Source organism: Leptodactylus fuscus, chromosome 4 (genome assembly GCF_031893055.1).
Source record: "Leptodactylus fuscus isolate aLepFus1 chromosome 4, aLepFus1.hap2, whole genome shotgun sequence".
Taxonomy (NCBI): domain Eukaryota; kingdom Metazoa; phylum Chordata; class Amphibia; order Anura; family Leptodactylidae; genus Leptodactylus; species Leptodactylus fuscus.
The window spans coordinates 193,579,432-193,599,633 of record NC_134268.1 but is presented as its reverse complement, the minus strand read 5'-3'; the positions used below and the strand labels follow the sequence as shown (position 1 = coordinate 193,599,633).

At 42.9% G+C, this 20,202-nt stretch overlaps 1 protein-coding gene across 1 annotated transcript in view; it reads left to right on the top strand.

Annotated features, from left to right (window-relative positions):
- NCAPG2 (non-SMC condensin II complex subunit G2) overlaps window positions 1-17,153 on the top strand; it is a 39,271-nt gene extending 22,118 nt beyond the window's left edge. The window contains exons 14-28 of the mRNA XM_075271553.1: window positions 378-600; window positions 2,264-2,385; window positions 2,984-3,157; window positions 4,244-4,314; window positions 4,404-4,557; window positions 5,456-5,635; window positions 6,036-6,157; window positions 6,252-6,384; window positions 9,179-9,278; window positions 9,995-10,185; window positions 12,627-12,770; window positions 14,516-14,619; window positions 14,886-14,986; window positions 15,285-15,387; window positions 17,023-17,153. Coding sequence (XP_075127654.1) covers window positions 378-600; window positions 2,264-2,385; window positions 2,984-3,157; window positions 4,244-4,314; window positions 4,404-4,557; window positions 5,456-5,635; window positions 6,036-6,157; window positions 6,252-6,384; window positions 9,179-9,278; window positions 9,995-10,185; window positions 12,627-12,770; window positions 14,516-14,619; window positions 14,886-14,986; window positions 15,285-15,387; window positions 17,023-17,074 — 1,974 coding nt within the window. The 3' untranslated portion in view covers window positions 17,075-17,153. The remainder of the gene's footprint in view (window positions 1-377; window positions 601-2,263; window positions 2,386-2,983; window positions 3,158-4,243; window positions 4,315-4,403; window positions 4,558-5,455; window positions 5,636-6,035; window positions 6,158-6,251; window positions 6,385-9,178; window positions 9,279-9,994; window positions 10,186-12,626; window positions 12,771-14,515; window positions 14,620-14,885; window positions 14,987-15,284; window positions 15,388-17,022) is intronic.
- The last annotated feature ends 3,049 nt before the right edge of the window (window positions 17,154-20,202 follow it).

The window sequence follows — 20,202 nt, the reverse complement described above, 5'->3', positions numbered from 1 at the left end:
TCGTGCCTGGAGGCTGAAGGAACAACTGATCCGTGCAAGATCTGGCTGTCAGATTCCCACAGATCAGATACTGATTCCCTATCCAGTAGGTATCAGTATCAAGCATGAATTAGGGTCTGGAATCCCCCTTTTAATAAGATTCCAAATTTAGCAAACTTGGCACATATGTAATGTTTTACTGTAGCTTAGGCTAGGATCACACCTGCATTTGGATGTCCGTTTGGTCCATTGGAGCACGAGTAGAACAGAGAAACAGACACAATTGGTTCCTTGCTGTGACTGACAATAACGGAGTTGGAGAGACCCCATGACTAGTGCCCGGCCTTACTTGATTTATGTTTTTTTTTTTTTTGTTTGTTTGTTTTTTTCTCTTTCAGTTCTGGAAAATTTGCCCCATGGAACACCTCTTAGCCCGCCTTGAAATCGATTCACGACCAGTTTGTCGCCGTATTGTCAACCTTATGTTTAACTCTTTCTTACCTGTCAATCAACCAGAGGAGACGTGGTGTGAGCGATGTGTAGCACTTATACAAATGAACCCCGGAGCCGCGCGCAAGTTTTATCAGTACACCTTTGAACACACCGCTCCCACCAATATAGGTAAATGCAGCACATTGCTGTGTGTATATATATATATATATATATATATATATATATATGATCTGTGCAGCTCAGACACCCAGATCCTGTGCAGATCAGCTTTTCCAGCAGTCTCCGGGCGCTAAAAGTTATAGAGGACGGGTAGCACATGCAGGCTGCTCTTATTCATGTCATAGGAGAGGGACTGCAGCCCTGTTCACTGTGTAGTTTGGGGGATTGCAGATCCGATCCTAATACTTATTAGAATCAGCTGCACACACTTCCCGTCCACTTTTATAACTTTTGGCACCTAGAGGTTGCTGGAACAGCTGATCTGTGTGGGGTTGGGTGTCGGACCACCAAAATGCACATACTAATGGCCTATCCTGTAGATCAGGGGTGGGCAATTAATTTTCCCATGGGGCCGAATAAGAAATTGAAACTATGCTAGAGGGCCGCGCCATGGCAAATTTAGCTCCACCCACTTCTATGTTGACTCCGCCCATTCCCAATCATCTTTCCAAGTTCCCCCACAAAGTATTATCCTCCTATAGTCACCTGTACATTATATGCCCCCACATTATAATGTTCCCTTCCAACTGCCCCACAGTATTAGGTCCCTCTCCTGGTGCCCCAGTATAAACTGGTAGAAACTAGAGGGGACACGAAACTGGAGCAGCTGGAGGGGGACATTAAACAGTAGGGGTAGTTTGAGGGGGGCAATAAATTGACAGAGCGGGACATGAAACTGGGGGCAACTAGAGGGGGACATTAAAATCGGGAAGCTGGAAGCAGACATTAAACCGTAGGAGTAGCTGGAGGGTGACATTAAACTGGGGGCAACTAGAGGCAGACAGGTCCCCCCACAGCTTCCTCCACAGGTTTAATGTCCCCCCCAGTCTAGGTGCCCTCTTCATCTACCCCCAGTTTCATGTCCCCCCCTCCATTTCTCCCTCACTTTCATATCCTCCTATATTTGCCCCATTTCATGTCGTTCCCCCCCCCCAGTTTCATGTCCCCCCCTCCATCTGCCATCTCTGCCCTAGTATAACATTCCCCTTCCATCTCTGCCCCTAGGTTACTGACAGACACACACATATAGACACACACATACACACACATATAGACAGACACACACATACAGACACACACACACATATAGACAGACACATATAGACAGACACAGATAGACAGACACATATACATACATAGACACACACACACATATAGACAGACACACACATACAGACACACACACACATATAGACACACACAGATAGACAGACACATATACATATATACACACACACACATATAGACAGACACACACATACAGACACACATATAGACACACACAGATAGACAGACACAGATAGACAGACACATATACACACACACACACACTCTCTCTCTCCCCCCTGCATCTCTCAGTACCTTATGACACACACCACACGTCTCCATCTTCTTTCCCTGTCCTGCCGGCAATAAGACACGCCCCCTAGACACGCCTCCCTAGTCAAGCTGTGCGGGCCGGACTGAATCAGTCAGAGGGCCGGATGTGGCCCGGGGGCCGGGCTTTGCCCAGGTCTGCTGTAGATAGATCATCAGTATGAAAAATCCTTTTGGGTTTGGAAACCCTTTAATCCATCTACATTGTCTAACTGAATCACTTTTACTCTTTCAGCCAAACTCATGCTTACTATAAGGCGCTGTTTGAATGCCTGCTTGCAGAAAGCCATTCGGGATGAAGATGAGGAGAATGATGATGGAAATGAGGAAGAGAGTCAAAAGAAAAGTAATAAGAGCGTACGTGGAAACTTGTTCTGCAGCAAAGGCTTTGTTTTATCTTCATAGTTTTTTTGCAGTATTTGTAACACAGGGGACCAATTTTCTGGTTACAGGTTTTCAGTGAATTAGCACTGCCAAGATCTGAGAATATTATTGATTTGCTAAGAGCCTACAACCACGCTGGCGACACAAGCATAGTCTGATAGAGCCATTTTGCAACTTTGGCAACAGCCTTGGTGCAAGGTCCTATAGAGGATGTACTCCAGAATTCTGACATCAAAAAGTTGCATAATGGAGTTTTGCAACTTTTTGGCCTTTATTGAGCAGGATTTCTACTGGGCCGTTTGTATCAGGATCAGAGAAAACCGCTGCAGAGTGAGAGACAACTTCAATAGACATCTTGTTTACTAGTAGATATTGCTAACTGTAGCGGACTCTTTATGGAACATTCACAAGGGGCAATAAGGGTGCAGCAATGCCTCTACATTATCGTCTGCCACCTCTACAACTATGTCACAAACCATGAGTATCTCTTTCGGCCCATTCTGAGTTTTTCCTAAATGTTGAGTCTTTCTAGTATATGTTGCAGAATAATTCTATTTTTGTTGGCTTTCAGGTATTGGAAAATGTGTTGTCTACCGAAGATGCGGCATCTATGGCCAGTTTGCTGGAAATTGTGGTCATTCTGTGGCGAAGTATCAAAAAAGCTCTCGATCAAAATGAAGAAGCCAAGAAGTACACCATAAGTAAATTTGCTTCTGTGCTCCCCGACTACTTCAGAGTGTTTAAGGTAAGTGTGCAAATGAGTCCTACATAACAGAAGGAGGTAAAGGTGAACTCAATTAATTTTCCTGTTGGTAGCTGAATTTTTATGTAATTTTGAAATAGGTGCACGGTCTTGCTGGACAATCTGTGGCGTGGTTGTATAAGCCTTCATACAGAGTGTCCTATCAATTTTACTGCTGATAATAGCCGTGTTATGGCTGCAGCACATTTTGCATCTTTCTGAAAGGCAGGGGGTGTGTACTATAGAAAGCAGGCTGCGTACCCCCTCCCCCGTCCATTTTTTCTATTAATGTTTTTATATAATTGTGACAGGAGTCACTGTAAAATAGCAAACAAATAACTGAGAAATGTCCAAGTGAATATAATCTGGGAGATCCAGGGGCATTGGACTCCAAATCCAGGTTATAATGCTTAAAAAAGATCCCTGACGCAGAAAATAAGAAATCTGACCACCATACACTCACTATCTATGAGTAACATCCCATCAGGAATAACACAAGCAGTAAGAAGTAGATAGATTCTCCTTACAGCTATTTCTGTAGAGCTGCTGGGGCTGTGAGAAGATGCAGACTCCTCTAAGCATTGTACAGGCGGGAAGCACAGAGCAGTAGAGGCTGTAAAGAGAAACTTGCCACTCCCCTCCTTCCACCTCCATTCACTAGGAGGCGATAGACCTGCCCGTCAACTTACTGTGTTCTTGTCTTGAACCTGCTGGTTTCTAAAGACGGAATTTCTCTAGTAACAGGGAGTGAACGGCAAATTACAAAGGAGGAAGACACTTAATGGCCACAACTTTACAGAGGTTCTTCAAGGAGAAAGCTGTCATAAAGCATTACATTTTGATCCAGAATCATATGCTTTATGAGATAAAACCCAATTGTCTGAAAAGTTATGGACCATTGAAGCTCTGGGGGGACCGTTGTGCTTTTGCAGTAATTTTCCATGCTGATAAAGTGGGGTTTGCCACAAATTACATTTCTGAACCATGAATGTCTCCTCTTTTATGTTGTCTTCTAGAACATTTTTCATGATTTCATCTAGTATATATTTGCTATACTAACATAGTGTGCATTCCCTATTTCACCCGCAGGATGAGCGCTGCACTGTAGCATTAATAATCTTGGCTTCCTTTATGCCTCCATCTGCTGTTCCAACATTCAGGTAGGCATTACTCGGATGGTTTGGCGTTATCTGTGCTTATTGTTACACCTTTCACTTATCTATGCATTTCTATCCCCATTATCCTCTAGCTGCTCTGTACTCTCTAAGCTGAGAAACCTACCTAAGGATGCTGAAGAAAACAAGTACGCTACGCTCATAGACTGCCTGTGTCGCTGGGGGCAAGTGGGCCACATACTGGAGCTTATAAATGACTGGATGTCTGAGAGCTTCCCCGAGAAGAAGGTAAAACAGGCTAAAGCCCAGATTTGGTGATAAAACAGGATACTTAGTAACATCTGTGTAATATGAACACAGTCTGATTTTCTAATTGATGCCCCTACCCCCTCAAGCCTTATTGAAGAGGTTATATGGGGGGGGGGGGGGGGGGTCACAGGACATTTACCCTCTGAGGGCCCTGAATGTTAGATTTCAGGGCTAGTTCACTCGGGGTTCCGTGTGTACACATTCTGTCACGGCTGCCGTGCACTGGCATCCTGTCGTGGCGTTCCGTGATGGATCAGGCCCAAATGAATGGGCCAGAGCTTCGTGCCAAGGCCGATTCAGCTGCGGAATCCATGGAAAGATAGGGCAGCTTGCTTCTTTTTTTCCGCTACCAGCTAGTGGAAAAATGAAGCGAGCGGCTCCCATTGAAGTCAATGGGAGCAGCGGATTTTGAGGCGGATTCTGCGTCAAAATCTGCTATCAACTTGCCTCATGTGAACTAGCCCTTACAGAACCCGGAGGGATGACCCAAGTCTCTGTGCTCAGCCTTCCCAGCTGTCTGTGATTTCACCGACTCTGCTCAAGTTAAATTTATGTAGAGTGGAGTTGGTCGTGTGAGAGTTGGAGCATCAGGAGGGCAGTCAGAGGACAAGATTACTGGCACCCCCTGCTGAACTCTGCAAATCAAGTAATTGGGACGTCAGGGGACCCTCTACTGTAGTAAGGGTGTTAATCCAAAGAAGTGAATGCACTGGAAGAAAGTTATCTCTTCCCACAAAAGATATTTTAAGATAGGAATGCCTTCAATTGATTCAGGTATATCCACTTATCAGTTGGTGGTGGGCTCGATCTGTAGCATCTATAGCAAAGAGATAATCATGAAAAATGTAATTAGTTTTTTTTTCTCCCCCTCTAATAGACCCGAAAGGATTCTGGTTCTGGACGACAAGTCCGCATTCAGGATACAATGGAGAGTAAGCCGGAGCTTGCACTAGATTATATGGACTACATTATGACCCACACCATGAATCGAGAATGCCTTCTGTCTGTGCAAACTAAGAAGTTAAATAGTCTTTTAAAGGTTCTGGGGCTTGTAAAAGTAAGTTGTACAGTATCTCCTACTGCATTGGTGTGGATGGGGGTGCCTGGTTTGTGACAGTGACTGTGTTGTTATAAGGGCTGTCTCATAATGACCTATACAGAAGTGTGTTCATCACATTTTTTTACCCTGGAAATAATTTTATATCAGAGAGCCGATTATAAAAAATAAAATAAAACGCAGAATGAATATTGCAGGTACAGGGATAACCCTTTAATCCATTTACTGTTGATTTTTCCACTACATCTGCTGCGTGTCCATCCCAAGCATCCATAAGGCAGTACAAACAAAGTTTTGTTGATGGGGGATGTGTCTGGCTTTTGGACGTCACTCCCGCATATTAACTCCTATTGTGGATTCAATTGATTTTAAGCTGACGAAGGGATTATTTTTATTTTAGGAGGTGCTCTGCTCATTTATGAAGCCAACGAAAGATATATCTCACAAGATCACTCAGGAAACTGCCCTGAGGGCTTTCAGCCTTTATTGCAGGCTCAGTATCCACCTCCAATACAAGGTAAAGTGATTAGAAGTCTGGAGGGCCATCACTCACAATGCATACGTTGTGTTGGGTCTCGCTGATGAGCGTCATTTCTGTTTTTGATATATAGTTCAGCTCAGATGGAAGAACATATCTGTCAGTCTTGGAGGACACGGGGTCTTGGATTGAAAATGAAGTTCTTGCATTTCTTGCGTCTGATGATGTCATTTCAGAGCAGCAAAGTGATTTGTCTCAAGGAATACTTAAGGTAAGATCTTTAGGACATTTAATTAGCCTGTTACTTAGGGGTGTAATCAAATAAGTTTTACAATTAAAGGGATTTTCCAGACCCAAGCCAAGTTTTCCTACTAATATCCACAGGATAGGTCATCATTATGTGATCTATTGGGGTCCGACACCCAGGCCCTGCACAGATCAGCTACAGTAGCAGCCACCAGTTGCCATAAGGTTCTAGTGGGCGGGCAGCACTTGCAGTACCCCTTTTATTCAAGTAATAGCACAGCCATCCACTAGCAGCTTCCAGTACCTGGAGGGTCTCGGAGAGATCACATACTGATAACCTATACTGTACATAGGCCATAGGTATGAAAACTCGATTTGGGGCCAGAAAATCCCTTTAAGAGTGGTGATACACATTAAAGCTGAAGTGTACGGGGTCCTTCAGAATCTCCCTGAACAGCAGATGTTCAGGGACGTTGGATTTGAACATGCCCAATTCTTTGCTCTTATGAGAGATAAGCTTCTGCCATAGGTGTCATGGTGATGGTTGAGAACACATGGGCACTCTGCAGAGTTGAGCATGCGTGTGTATGTGGTGGAGTTCAGAGACTTAGCTGACTATCTAAAACTTATAGCCAAGTGAAAAAGGTTATCCTGGGAACAAAAACTTCTGCTGCTGAATTAACTGCAGCGGGATATATTGTACTAAAATACATCCTGCATCCCTATTCTGGGCTACTGCCAGGGAACTGAAGTCTTTCGGTTCTTTGTCCCTCTTCAAGCACTGACTCTTGATCATGTGATGAAGGACAAGCAGGAGGAGCACAGCAGGGTTGGCGACATGCTCAAGAGTCAGTGCTTCAGGCGAGGAAGAACTGAAAGGCATCAGGGTTCCCAGCAGTTGTTTAGAAAGATCAGAATCACCGTAATGGGGATGCAACAAACCTATTAGTATGTGGGACCTTCTATTGATCTTTATACAATGGTAAAAGTTTTTGTTCACTGGAAAACCCCTAAGGCTCTGTTTACATGTGCATGAGCGGATCTGTGTAGAGTCTCCATTGCAAATTTGTAGCACCATTTGTAGTGTAAAAACAAAATATATCAGCAGATCATAGCAGAGCGACAATGCATATGAACAGAGCCTTAGTAACCAAGAATGTTTGCCTGTAGATATTTTGGCCATGAACCCTCTCTTCTCCTGCTGTATAATAATAGGTTGTGCTTGACTAGTACATTCTTGAGTCTTGAGATTTATTTCACACTTGTGGTGAGGAAATTGTTACTTTAAAGTGACAGAACTTTTATTATTTATTTTTGTTATACAGCACCATTAATTTCATGGTCCTGTACATTATTATATTAATTCTATAATGCTGTACATTATTATATTAATTCCATGGTGCTGTACATTATTATATTAATTCCATGGTGCTGGACATTATTATATTAATTCTATGGTGCTGGACATTACTATATTAATTACATGGTGCTGTACATTATTATATTAATTCCATGGTGCTGGACATTATTATATTAATTACATGGTGCTGGACATTATTATATTAATTCCATGGTGTTGTATATTATTATATTAATTCCATAGCGCTGTACATTATTATATTAATTCCATTGTGTTGGACATGATTATATTAATTCCATGGTGCTGGGCATTATTATATTAATTACTTGGTGCTGTGCATTATTATATTAATTCCATGGTACTGGACATTATTATATTAATTCTATAATGCTGTACATTATTATATTAATTCCATGCTGCTGGACATTATTATATTAATTCCATAGTGCTGTACATTATTATATTAATTCCATGGTACTGGACATTATTATATTAATTCTATAATGCTGTACATTATTATATTAATTCCATAGCGCTGTACATTATTATATTAATTCCATTGTGTTGGACATGATTATATTAATTCCATGGTGCTGGGCATTATTATATTAATTACTTGGTGCTGTGCATTATTATATTAATTCCATGGGTGCTGTACATTATTATATTAATTCCATGGTGCTATACATTATTATATTAATTCCATGGTGCTGTACATTATTATATTAAAAAGAAAACAAGAGGAGACACCGAGCGCCAAATATAGTGTAGTAATCTCACACGTGGATGGTAATGGTATAGTAGACCAACCAAATGGCCTCTTACCTTCTCACGTTATGAGTGTCATGATATATCAACCAAATTGGAAACGTGGCGGCAGCAACTGCTTCCCCTCATGTGGACCAAGGTACACAGGTTAGCAAGACAATAATGTCCTTCAAGATCTTGACCTCAAAAGGACCGTGGAGGTTGGGGATGAGTGCGCACAAATCCAGTAGTCAAGTTAGGGATCTTCCAAAATTTTAATAAATACAAAACACAGCACGACGCGTTTCGGGCTAAAATGCCCTTCTTCAGGTGCAATTAAAACTTTAGCAGTGTTTGGAGTGATTTCTGGGTGTCTTTGGTGGCTGCTGTCATCCTCTGCCTTTAAGTGGTGTTAGCTTCCTGCTGTGCAGCTTCCCGTGTAGCTTCCACACTCAGCGTGCTGGACATTATCATATTAATTCCATGGTGCTGTACATTTGAGGATTTACATACTGTACAATACCCAACAGTGACCCAGTGGCACAGTGGGGTAGAGGGCCCTGCCTACAAGGGCTTACAGTCTATTCGGGAAGAGGGATAGACAGTAGGTGAGGATAGAGGCTGTACATTATATGTAGTGATGTGTATGCTGTCATTTTATAACAAATAGTTAATAATGATTCTCATGTGTTATTTGTGTCTGTGGTTTTAGACATACCTGACTGTGTGTAAGGATGTCGTCATGGTCGGCCTCGGTGACTCTGAATTTCAAGCACAGGTTCTTCAAATTGTTATCTCAACAATACAGAATGGTAAGTAGCATGGCCTGTCACACATAGGAATAGCAAACATTGCTTAACAACCAGGAGCATTATGCCATTGTGTATGTCATTAATGCCTAATAGATGTGGGTGCCTTCATCTGGTGGCAGAAGGTACTGCATGCTTACTTTTTTCTCCCATAGAGTTATTGAATGATCCTGATTAGAGATGAGCGAGAACTATTCAAAACTACCGTTTAGGAATGAGTGGACGCAGCCTGGGCCGGCGTCCTGCCGCTTAACCCCCTGCGCGCCGGCCGCTCCCATTCATTCCTATGGGAGCGTGCTATTCGAAACGGTAGTTTCGAATAGTACTCGTTCATCTCTAATCCTGATAGGTGCAGGTTTTACCTAATTGATAAGATAACATAAGACACACTGAATTTCTCTAGGTGAGACTATTAAAGGATTATCTTATCTTATTAATATCCCTGTAGGATGGGAACATCACTTTAAACATGAAAATGAATTAGCACAATGCATTGCATAATCTGGGAGGACAGGTGGTAAAAATAAGGAGAAACGTCAGATGAAGTGATATAGGTTTGTGAGTTCAAGCTAAGAATTTTATAAGTAAGGGCTGTTTCACATGGCCGGGAAACTAAGTCCAGGTATCAGCTGGATTTATTGGCCCGAAGGCAGCTCAGCTGAACGGACACAGCCTTAAATCTTCAATGCTACATTTGCTGTATGATTTCCTTTTTACAGAGAAGTCCTATAACTGCCTGCCAATGCTGATTTCTGTACTGAAAGAGATAACCGAAGTCTGTCTGGCTGAGAAGATGAGCAATGCCTGTACTGACCTGGAAAAGCACCTTGATGCAATTCAGAGCATCTTCCACAAAGCACTAGAGACTTCAGCTCGTAGACTGAGGAAGCAGCAAGAAGAAGCACTGCAGGTATACAAGACATAACTGGATTGGTCTTGTAATCTAGTAAGATTACTTCCTCGGAGGAACTGCTATGAGCAACTAAATATTTGACGGGTAAACCAGTATAGATCCTTGCAAAAAGATCAAAAGCATTAGTAAACTCTTTGTTAAAGGACTCATTTTTAGAATGAAAGGGTTTTAAAGGAATCCTATCATTAAAAGACAATTTTTTTCTCGAGCACATGTAGGAATAGCCTTAAGAAAGGCTATTCTTCTCCTACCTTTAGATGTCTTCTCTGCGCCGCTGTTCCGCAGAAATCCCGTTTTTCTTCTGTATGAAAATGAGTTCTCTCGCAGCACTGGGAGCGTCCCCAATGCTGCCAGAGAACTCTCCAGCGACGCCTCCATCTTCTTCAGGAACGTCCTCTTCACACGTCTTCTTCGGGCAGAGCCGACTGTGCATGCCCATAGGCCACAAGAAAATGGCCGCTTACTTACTGTGTAAGCGGGCATTTTTCTTGTGGCCGCGGGCATGCGCAGTTGGCTCTGCCCAAGGCCTACAAGTTTGACCGCCTGCGCTGGAAGAAGGGGAATATCTGATTGATAAGGGCCCCAGCACTGGAACCCGCAAAAATCATAAGAAAACTTTGAGCACTGCTGAGAGGGTTTCTGTTACTAATATACTTACATAGAACTGTAAGGAAAGGGCATTTTATATAATGAAGGTGGTCTAGACATGAGCTGACATTTTGTGGTGATTAAACACAGTGAGTACGGGCATAGGTCCCATTAGTTAGCAGTTCTTATCAAGTTTTTTCTGCTGCTAGTAATCAGATTATGGATGAAACACATTTTACATTTTGAATCTCTGCTTTAGGTTGTGGGTGTGTAAAATAAGGAGCGGTCTGCCATTCGGCCAAGAGTAACTATATGATTGCAAACAAAGCCCAAGTGACCTGAAGTCCAGGAACAGTGGGCTGCAAATACAAGCAACCAAGCCGATAAAACACAAGGAAAACAAACTAATCTATGAGCAAAGTCAGTAAAACTACTGCTGTCTGAGAATAATATCCCATCTGTAACCACACAAGCAGCAAGACGTAGATAGAAGTACAGAAAGTACTATTCTAACACTATAAGTGATGAGATTTGCAGAATCCTCAGTCTTTTGCACACAGCAACAATTTGCAGACATGTCTGTGCAGGCTGTGAGCAGAACCAACCCCTCCCTCCAATCATTGGTGGAGAATAGGACAGCCCCCTACCCTCACTGAGATGAATTTAAGCTGACCTTTAGAAAGGTTTTTCACACAGACTGCTCCTTATTTTACACACCCACAACCTAAGCATTTCAGCCATAATCTGATTACTAGCCATATTTTTAGATACAGTGTATTATAGTTTGAAGATAATCAGAACATGCAAACAGCCCAGCTTAATAAATAAATGTTATAACACTGTCAGCTGCCAATCTCTTGCTGTATAAGGGCTAGTTCACACTGAGTTTTTTGGCAGCGGATTTTGAATCCACCTCAAAATCCGCTGCCAAAAATGGCTCCCATTGACTTCAATGGAAGCTGCTCGGCTAGCTAGTAGCGGAAAAAAGAAGTGAGCTGCCCTATCTTGCCGTGGAGTCCGCAGCAGAATCAGTCACGGTGTCTCCAGCCCATTCATTTGGGCCTAATCTGGAGCGGAATGACGCGATAGAATGTGTACACGCGGAAAACGTGTGAACTAATCCTAAGGAGACATGATGGCAGGTACACAAAGATATAAGGGCTAGTTCACACGTGGGCAAAGGGGCGGATTTTGACAGCGTATTTCGCTTCAAAATCCGCCCCTTTACAATGGTGGTCTATGTAGACCGCCGGGCTTTTTTTCCTCGCTAGCGGCGGGCTGCCGCTAGCGTTGAAAAGAAACGACCTGCCCTATCTTCAGCGACCTGCCCCCGGCAGCTCCCTCCTATGTCGGCTCATTCATTTGAGCCGACAGCGGAGGGGAAAGCCGCGACAGCGATGGTCGTGGCAGGCGGGTTTTGACAAGAGAGAGACGCGGCTCGACGCGGCTCTCTCGGTGTCAAAACCCGCGCGGGCAGTTCACGTGTGAACTGACCCTAAGTTTCCTCGGTTGAAACGATATGTCTTAAAAGTAGTAATAAAATATATCCAGGACTCTGCTTCTTGTGTTTTCTCTCTAAAATTTTACTTTTATTGGATCATCAAAGTCTTTGACAGAGATTAAAAATTGGAAACAGTCAGGGAAAGGAAGCTGACGCGTTTCGGACAATATTCTCCTTAGTATTATATTTTGCTCACATGTTCTATGACATTAGACTACATTTTCTGAAAAGTTAATGACCATTTAAGGACTCTTCTTTTTAATCTATTGCATTTGCCAGTCTTTTCGGTACACTTCTATCATTGTATTTTCATCTATTGCTCAAGATTTCTATTTCTTTTTACTTGTAGCTCCTTCAGTCCATGCAAAGCCCCCTGAGCCAGTTCATACACACCGTGCAGTGCTGGCATACGGCATCTCCTGAGGTCCACCGAGGCATGCTCTCCACCCTCCTAGCCGCTGCTGTTGCTGAAATAAGCCATTCTTTACGTAAAGTACGTATTGCCGGAAATTTTACGTTCAGTCTGGTGGTCGTGGTCACACCTTAGATAGGGCGCTATGTTTTTGTAGATGACAGGGGCTTCCATAATGAAGTCTTTCCATGAATTCCATTCTTTTTCTAATAGTGGATACATTAACAGAAATTTTGTGGAGTCTTCAGGAATATCCAGCAAACAGAATCATTTTAACAGGACACCCACTCCTAGGGAGAGTAGCAGCTCTCCTGAATTTTCTCCATTTATAGAAAACTTGGCTACCTGGATTTGTGTACGCTCAGTCTTAATGCTTTAAGCAGCCTTTTCCTTTTGTATAAGACATCTTAAAAGGTTTCCTAAATGTTGTTGGCCTCAAGGCAGGGTTCATACAATTCATTCTTGAGAAGAACAGATTGGCCAGTAACCAGGCTTTGTGTGCCTTTATTTAATGGTCAGAGCATCTGTGAACCCCACACTAGCAATCTCCACTGCTTCAAAGTGATGTCTGGGATAAAACCAAACTTCACTAGGGACTAGGGGTGGTGTCAAATAAAACAAAAATGATACTCACTTACCCCCAGGGCCAAGTTCAGGCAGTGTGTCCCTTGTTCCCTTGCAGGGACCAACAGCACATCCCCCTTTTCCTATCATTCACAGATGACCCAGTGAAGACAAGGTGATGGCTGCCATCAAACACTGGACTCAGCGGTCACATCCTGACTACTGCCAATACATCACCTAACATGTGACTGCTGAGGCCAATGATTGATGGCAATGGTCACCATGCAAGGGACTATGCTGTCCGAACTGAGGACTTGGGATAGGCGAGTATCACTTTGAGTATCACAGGGGCATTGGTGTTTATTTTGGACAAATCCTTTATCAAAAAACTTTTCTTGCCAGTTAGCTTTTGGAGAAGATATGAGCACAGGGGTTCACTTACTTTTCCTCCCTGCACTGTAGAACTTCACATATGTTATTAGTATAGTTAGATTATAATTGTCCGTAATTGGGACATTGAGATCATTTTATTAGTAATCATTGAAGAGATCCGGTAATACCAAAGGGTTCACTTACTTTTCTTAACCTGCATCCATAGGTCCACATGCATTACATACATACATTACCGTTTTGGCATGTGCTGGGAAAGTGCAGAGCTCGTGTTCTTACAGTATAGGAAAGTATATTGTACCAATGGAAATCCTGCCGATGCACGACTCTGAATGTTACAAAGCAATGTGTAGGAGGAAATAACAAAAACTGCTCTGTGTTCAATAGAAACAAAGAAATAGGCAAATGAGAGTGAGAAAATGGAGAAAGAAAAGAGGAAAGTGAGTGATAGGTGAAGGACAAGACACCCAGCTATAGGGACAAAGGCTGGGCATGCCCAATACAATAACCTCGGAGGTGCCTGTCTTGTGAAATCAAGTATACAATACTTCCTGCTCTACTGAGATCAGCCTGCCGATAGATAGATAGATAGATAGATAGATAGATAGATAGATAGATAGATAGATAGATAGATAATGGTAGATATAGATAGATAGATGATAGATATATAGATAGATAGATAGATAGATAGACACAATAACTAGCTTTTTCAGAGCGACCTGTTGATGGAGAACACTTCAAAAAGTGCAGAAATGGAATAAGCCCCTAGTAAAGTGAAATCTCTTCTTGTATGACGTTCACTACGATGAGCTTTCTGCCACCATGATAGATAAGACTGAATGAGTCTCATATCTAACCTGCATTCATTTTAGATTGCAGATCCAAGTGAGATCACCACCCCAGCGTCTGTATCGGATCTCCCTCCGCTGTCCCGGTGTCTAATGTCCATTGTTATAAAGACTCCCAGTGTACTGAGGTGAGTGTACGGCCATGTACAGTCCTGGAACGACATTCATTTCTCATAACTTCTGTATCTTGTCTCGGTCTGTCACGCTGTGGTGTCATGGTTCATGTCACATTCCCAGTTGGTCTAGCTGTTTCTGTGGTTGGAGCACATGAGGGTGGCGAAAAGTTGTCCTCCATGTCCAACTTTACCTCTCACAGTCAGACTGGATTGTAACAATCGCTGACTCTCGGCATCTGATGTCGACATTTACATTTCTTTATTTTTATCTTTTCCAGTTCATTTTTAGGGGAGTTGTCTGAGTTCATCTCCATGGGAGACATTGAAGGGATCCTGAGTCTGACTGCGTCCTTACATATCATTATGGCCAGCGCCAAAGGTACAGTTCTAAGTGTATATTGAATCCCATTGTATGTTAACCCCATAATGCCCACATGGTATAAGATAACAGGTTAAATGACCACTACATGTGCACAGACATGTCAATTCACATGCAGAGCTTAATGGCCTACGCTGCCGTCATCAGTAAAGAGGAAGAACCTGGGGCCTGAGCTTCATGTGCCATGTGCAGCAGCAAAATAGCTAAGATCAGTAGGATTGTACAGAAGGTTTCCTTTTAGAGTGCAACGTTATTTTGTATTCATACATTCTATAACATTTTTATTTTTTTTGAAAAGGTAAAACTTTGTCCGCTGCCGCCAAAAACATTGCTTCAACAATTCATCAGAAACTCAAGTCTTATAGAGAAATCACAATGGAAGATGATGAAAATATAGAAAGGTAAATCAAGACTATTAGAGGGTTAATTGAAGAGCAGACTTCATAAATCTACACTAATTTCATATATATATATATGTATATATATATATATCTCGTATATACTCAAGTATATATGGTGTATATAAATAATTATTACAGCACCCACAGAGTTTTATGGGGCTCTGCAGAACTCCCATATGCCTTAGATTTCATGCAGAATGTATTGTGTCTAGTAGATAAAAAACTACTTAAAGGGATTGGCCAGGGAGTCTTTTTTTAACTTACTTGCTCCCGGGGCTTTTAGCTGCTGGCTCCATTACTAGTTACGTGAACCAGCTCCTGGGTCGCTCTGCCTTCTGTCTTCGCACCCTTGCTCACAGGCAGTTACATGTAATATGGGAGCCAGCTGACTAGAGTAAAGTCTCCCATAGCACAGATAACTAGTAGTGAAAACGGGAGAGAAGGGAGGAGGCGGAGCCATCCGGGCATCGGTGCTGGCCCCAATCATATGGAACTGAGTAGGAGCCAACCCAGAAGCCCTAGGTCCGGCATCTAAAAAACTCATGATTCATGTAAGTATAAAAATAATTAAAAATAGACTCCCAGTACAACCCCCTTAATATGGCGCCATATAGAGCACCGAACAGTGGAGTACATTGAGTGACTATGACTTCAGGCAAACTGCCTATCTCTGTATAATCTTTAGACTGGAAAGTTTGTTACCTCTTGTACAGACTGCAATAAGGCTGCTCATACATATTAGACAGAGGTCAGCCATACATTTGTTCAGCCAACTACTATGTATCAGAGACAACGCCATTCTGTCTAGGGTGAGAGCTATGTCACACTACAAGCCTCCGCTTATCTCCTCAAGAAGTCAAATGTGTGATCATTGTGGTACCTCTACAAGTCTAACACTTCTATTCTGAGAAGTTTCTACGTCGCCCACTCAACGGAGTGAGATTGTGACTAGAGATGAGCGAACACTACCGTTTCGAATAGCACGCATCCATAGGAATGAATGGACGCAGCCAGCACGCAGAGGGTTAAGCGGGCAGCCGCCAGCAAAGTCTGCGTGCCGGCTGCTTCCATTCATTCCTATGGGAGTGTGCTATTCGAAACGGCAGTGTTCGCTCATCTCTCATTGTGACAATTTATGTGACTTATTAAAAGGCCACAGTTGATAAATCTGGTTTCAGGACAACTAGAGGGGAGAACCATGCCTGCTGTTCAAAAGTGGAGCAACTGGTGGGAAAATGCTAAAAATTTTGGCAAACATTAGCTGGAGGCGATCTAGGTCGGGAAGTAGCTGGCATGGATTTCTGTTTCGGTGCACCTAATATATTGCAAGTCTTGCACCTCATCCTAAAATAAGTAGCGTTTCCAGCATTGTAAGGATTCACAAGATGTTAGGTGGCAAGTTATTCCTGCTCACCCAGTGACGTGACATTGTCAGGACTCTTTAGGATGAGGCGTATTTGCTTGTTGTGAATACGACCCCGTCCATCTGTTCATCAGCAGTTATCATAATACAATGATTTTTGTTACGTTTTTGCATTGACGTAAGAGGAAGGATCCGCGTATGATCTTATCTGAGCTGAATCAGCCTCGGGCTAGACTGACATATAATAATGTAAATGTCTTTTATCTTTTCAGGGCCATATATGAATCATCAGTGAGGACTTTAGATCAGCTCCTAATGCCGTAATATCAGCACCGGAGAATAGATCATGTGCTGCATTACTAAGGCAATGTACAGTTTGTTATGTATGGACGTTATGGGAAGGGGGGGGGGGCAATTTTTTGTAATGTACAATGAATTTTTGTTATTCAGCGATGTATATATAAAATATATTATTAAAATATAATGTTGTAAGTCCTGATGATATTGTATATAGTGCCTTGTCACAGATGAACGCTATTATTGGCATACCACGGCCATGGACAACCTGTATCCACTATCAGTCACCACGGGTTGGGCTCAGCCATTCACTACCACTGTGTATCCCAAAATCATGTTAGAAAGTGGGGTCACATGCACCCAGTGTTGCCAGTGGAGATGGACAGAAAGATTTTCACCCATCAACATTGGCATCATCTTATATGTGATATCCTTATTATAATACTTGTAAATAATAATAGTCTGGTGGTTTCCAATAATGTTGTTATGGACCCCAACCCCCCTCCCCTTTGTTCAAAATGTATATTAAAGGGGTTATCCACCATTGTAATAGTTATGGGCTATCCTTTGAACAGACCATCAATATTAGATCTTTGAGGATCCAACAGCTAGAAACCCCGCAGATCAGCTGTTCAAGGACCCTGCGGCTCGCAATAATGTTCACATGCCAGGAGCTGCGCTGCTCACGCATCGTACAATGTGTAGTGGTAGTTTTAGGTTTTCCATTGCAGTCTATAGGACTGGCTGCAGTCCCTAAACTTTGTCCGATGACTGAGTAGTGTGGCGTCCGGCATGTGAGTATTACTGGGAGCTAGTACAGCTGATCTGCAGGGGGACGTAAATGTCAAACACACGTTAATCAATCTACTATAAGGATAGGCTGTCAATGTTAGAAAGTTGGATTACTTCTTTAAAACAGAGGCGTAACCTGAACTTCCTATTTCCCAATGCAAAGTCTGTAATGGGGCCCCTTCCTGGTGCCAACATATTCCGCAGCACCTTACAGATATTGCCATCAAGTTGGAATCACAATCTAAATTCTGGAGGAAACCCAAACAAACACGGGTGGAACATACAAACTCCATGTAGATGTCGTCCTTGGCTGGATTCAGACCCAGGACCCCAGTGCTGCAAGACTATAGACCTAACCACTGAGGACTGGTGTGGTCTCCTAACATATCTGAATACATGATCATTGAAACATCTTGTAAGAACTGTCTGCTACCTTTCGTCTTGTCACAGGAAGTGTGTCCCTGCCCAGTCTGATAGTGACCGGAGAGCGTGAGACGGACAGACCCACTACTGGTAACGCCCACTTGTCAGTTCATTCATCTCTACTAGGAGGATCAGGACAATGCATAGCTATGAGAAAAAGATGCGGTGAAAACGGGAATGATCTTATTGCTTTGGGTAATACAATGTCATGTATTGTACTGTCAGCTCCAGTGGTCTGGGTAGGAGTATAGGGGAATAGTGAGAGGTTTCACACTCAGTATAACAGATGGATAGGGGAAAACTCCTTCAAAGCCTTCTTCTAAGAAGGAAGGTAGTACAGCGGTCCATACAAATAAGCTGGCTGTGACCCCACCGATGATCTTGTGTTTGGTCCTTTATTCCCATTGTAATACACGCCCATGCTGAGCTCTGCGTACACCTTCATGATGGAGTTAGTTTCATTAAAACTATTTTCAATGTTTTCCTGTCGTGCGACTTGTTTGCTTGTCATATATAACTAATGTCCGACATGTATAATTGTATTGTACAGCAATGTACAGAGGAATGATCCTGAAATATACCTTGTGAAATTGTGTTTGACAAGCGCACGGTAAACTTCACCCCGCGATAAGGCCGGGCGTTCTACATGAATTATGAGGACAATCAATATACATGGAATAAGGTAGAGGATGGTATATATCTTGTAAGATGCACAAACAGACAACCCCATTACGGTGATGGATCGTTCTCTGGATAGTCTTAATTACACCTTTAACATCCAGGAATCCAGGGGAGAACCTGAAGTAAGAGACAATAAATAATTTTATTTTCCTAGGCTGTTTTCTGAGAAATTGTAGCTGAACAAGAACAGAGAATGCGGCTGTTGGTCTCTGTTCACATCTGTGTCAGAGGCTTTGTGTTTATGTATTTACTAGATGGGGACTCACATGTGACATCATTCTGTGCTATAGACAAATCTGCATGTAGGACATGATGTAGAGATGCTGCTGTTTTCACCCTTCACCGCACTAAGGGCCCTTTTACACGTTGGAAAGTTCTGCCTCAGATTCCTCTCCCCTTTCCCACCTTGTGAATGTCGCTGCAAGAAAGCAGGAGAATTTGCATCAAAATTGGAATCAAATTCATCCATGTGAATTAGCCTAAGAAATTTAAAGAGCTTGTGTCATCTTGACAAAGTTGCAAATGCCCTGTTGGGGTACACAGCTGTCATTATGGGGGTGCCCTACTACACAGTCCAGTCATATTATTGTGACCTCCACCTACTTTTGACGTCAACGTTAAATAACCAATCACAGAAGGCGCGTGTCATCAGCCATCTGGGTGCACTCATCATTGTGGAAGGCACGATGGATTAACACAAGTATGCATCTATCCTTGCGCACCATGTTCACCCCTACGTGCGAAATGTTTTTCCTCAGGATGATGGCATCTACCAGCAGGACAATGCGACGTGTCATAAAGCTCGCAGTGTACATGCGTGGTTCGAGGAGCACCAGGATGAGTTTACCGTACTCCCTTGGTCAGCAAATCCCCGAACTTGAACCCAATCGAGAATCTATGTGACCACCTCGATCGGGTTGTTCGCGCCATGAATGCTCAACCGCGTAACCTAACGCAGCTGGCCATGACACTGGAGTCGGCATGGCTCAACATCCCAGTGACATCATCACAACATCCCCTCTCTTCCTGCACGTCTCGCAGAGGTCCGCTCTGCCAAAGGTGGTTGTTCTGGATTTTGACAGGTGGTCACATTAATGTGACTGGACTGTGTATCTACAGTATGAACCAGGGCAGAGAGGCCCTAACACACCAGCACAAGGTTGTCTATCTATTACCTGTATGGTAATTCCTATAAATGGCTACCGCTGCAGCTCTGTGCCTATTACTTAAATAGGAGGGCGGCTTCTTGTCCCCATCCA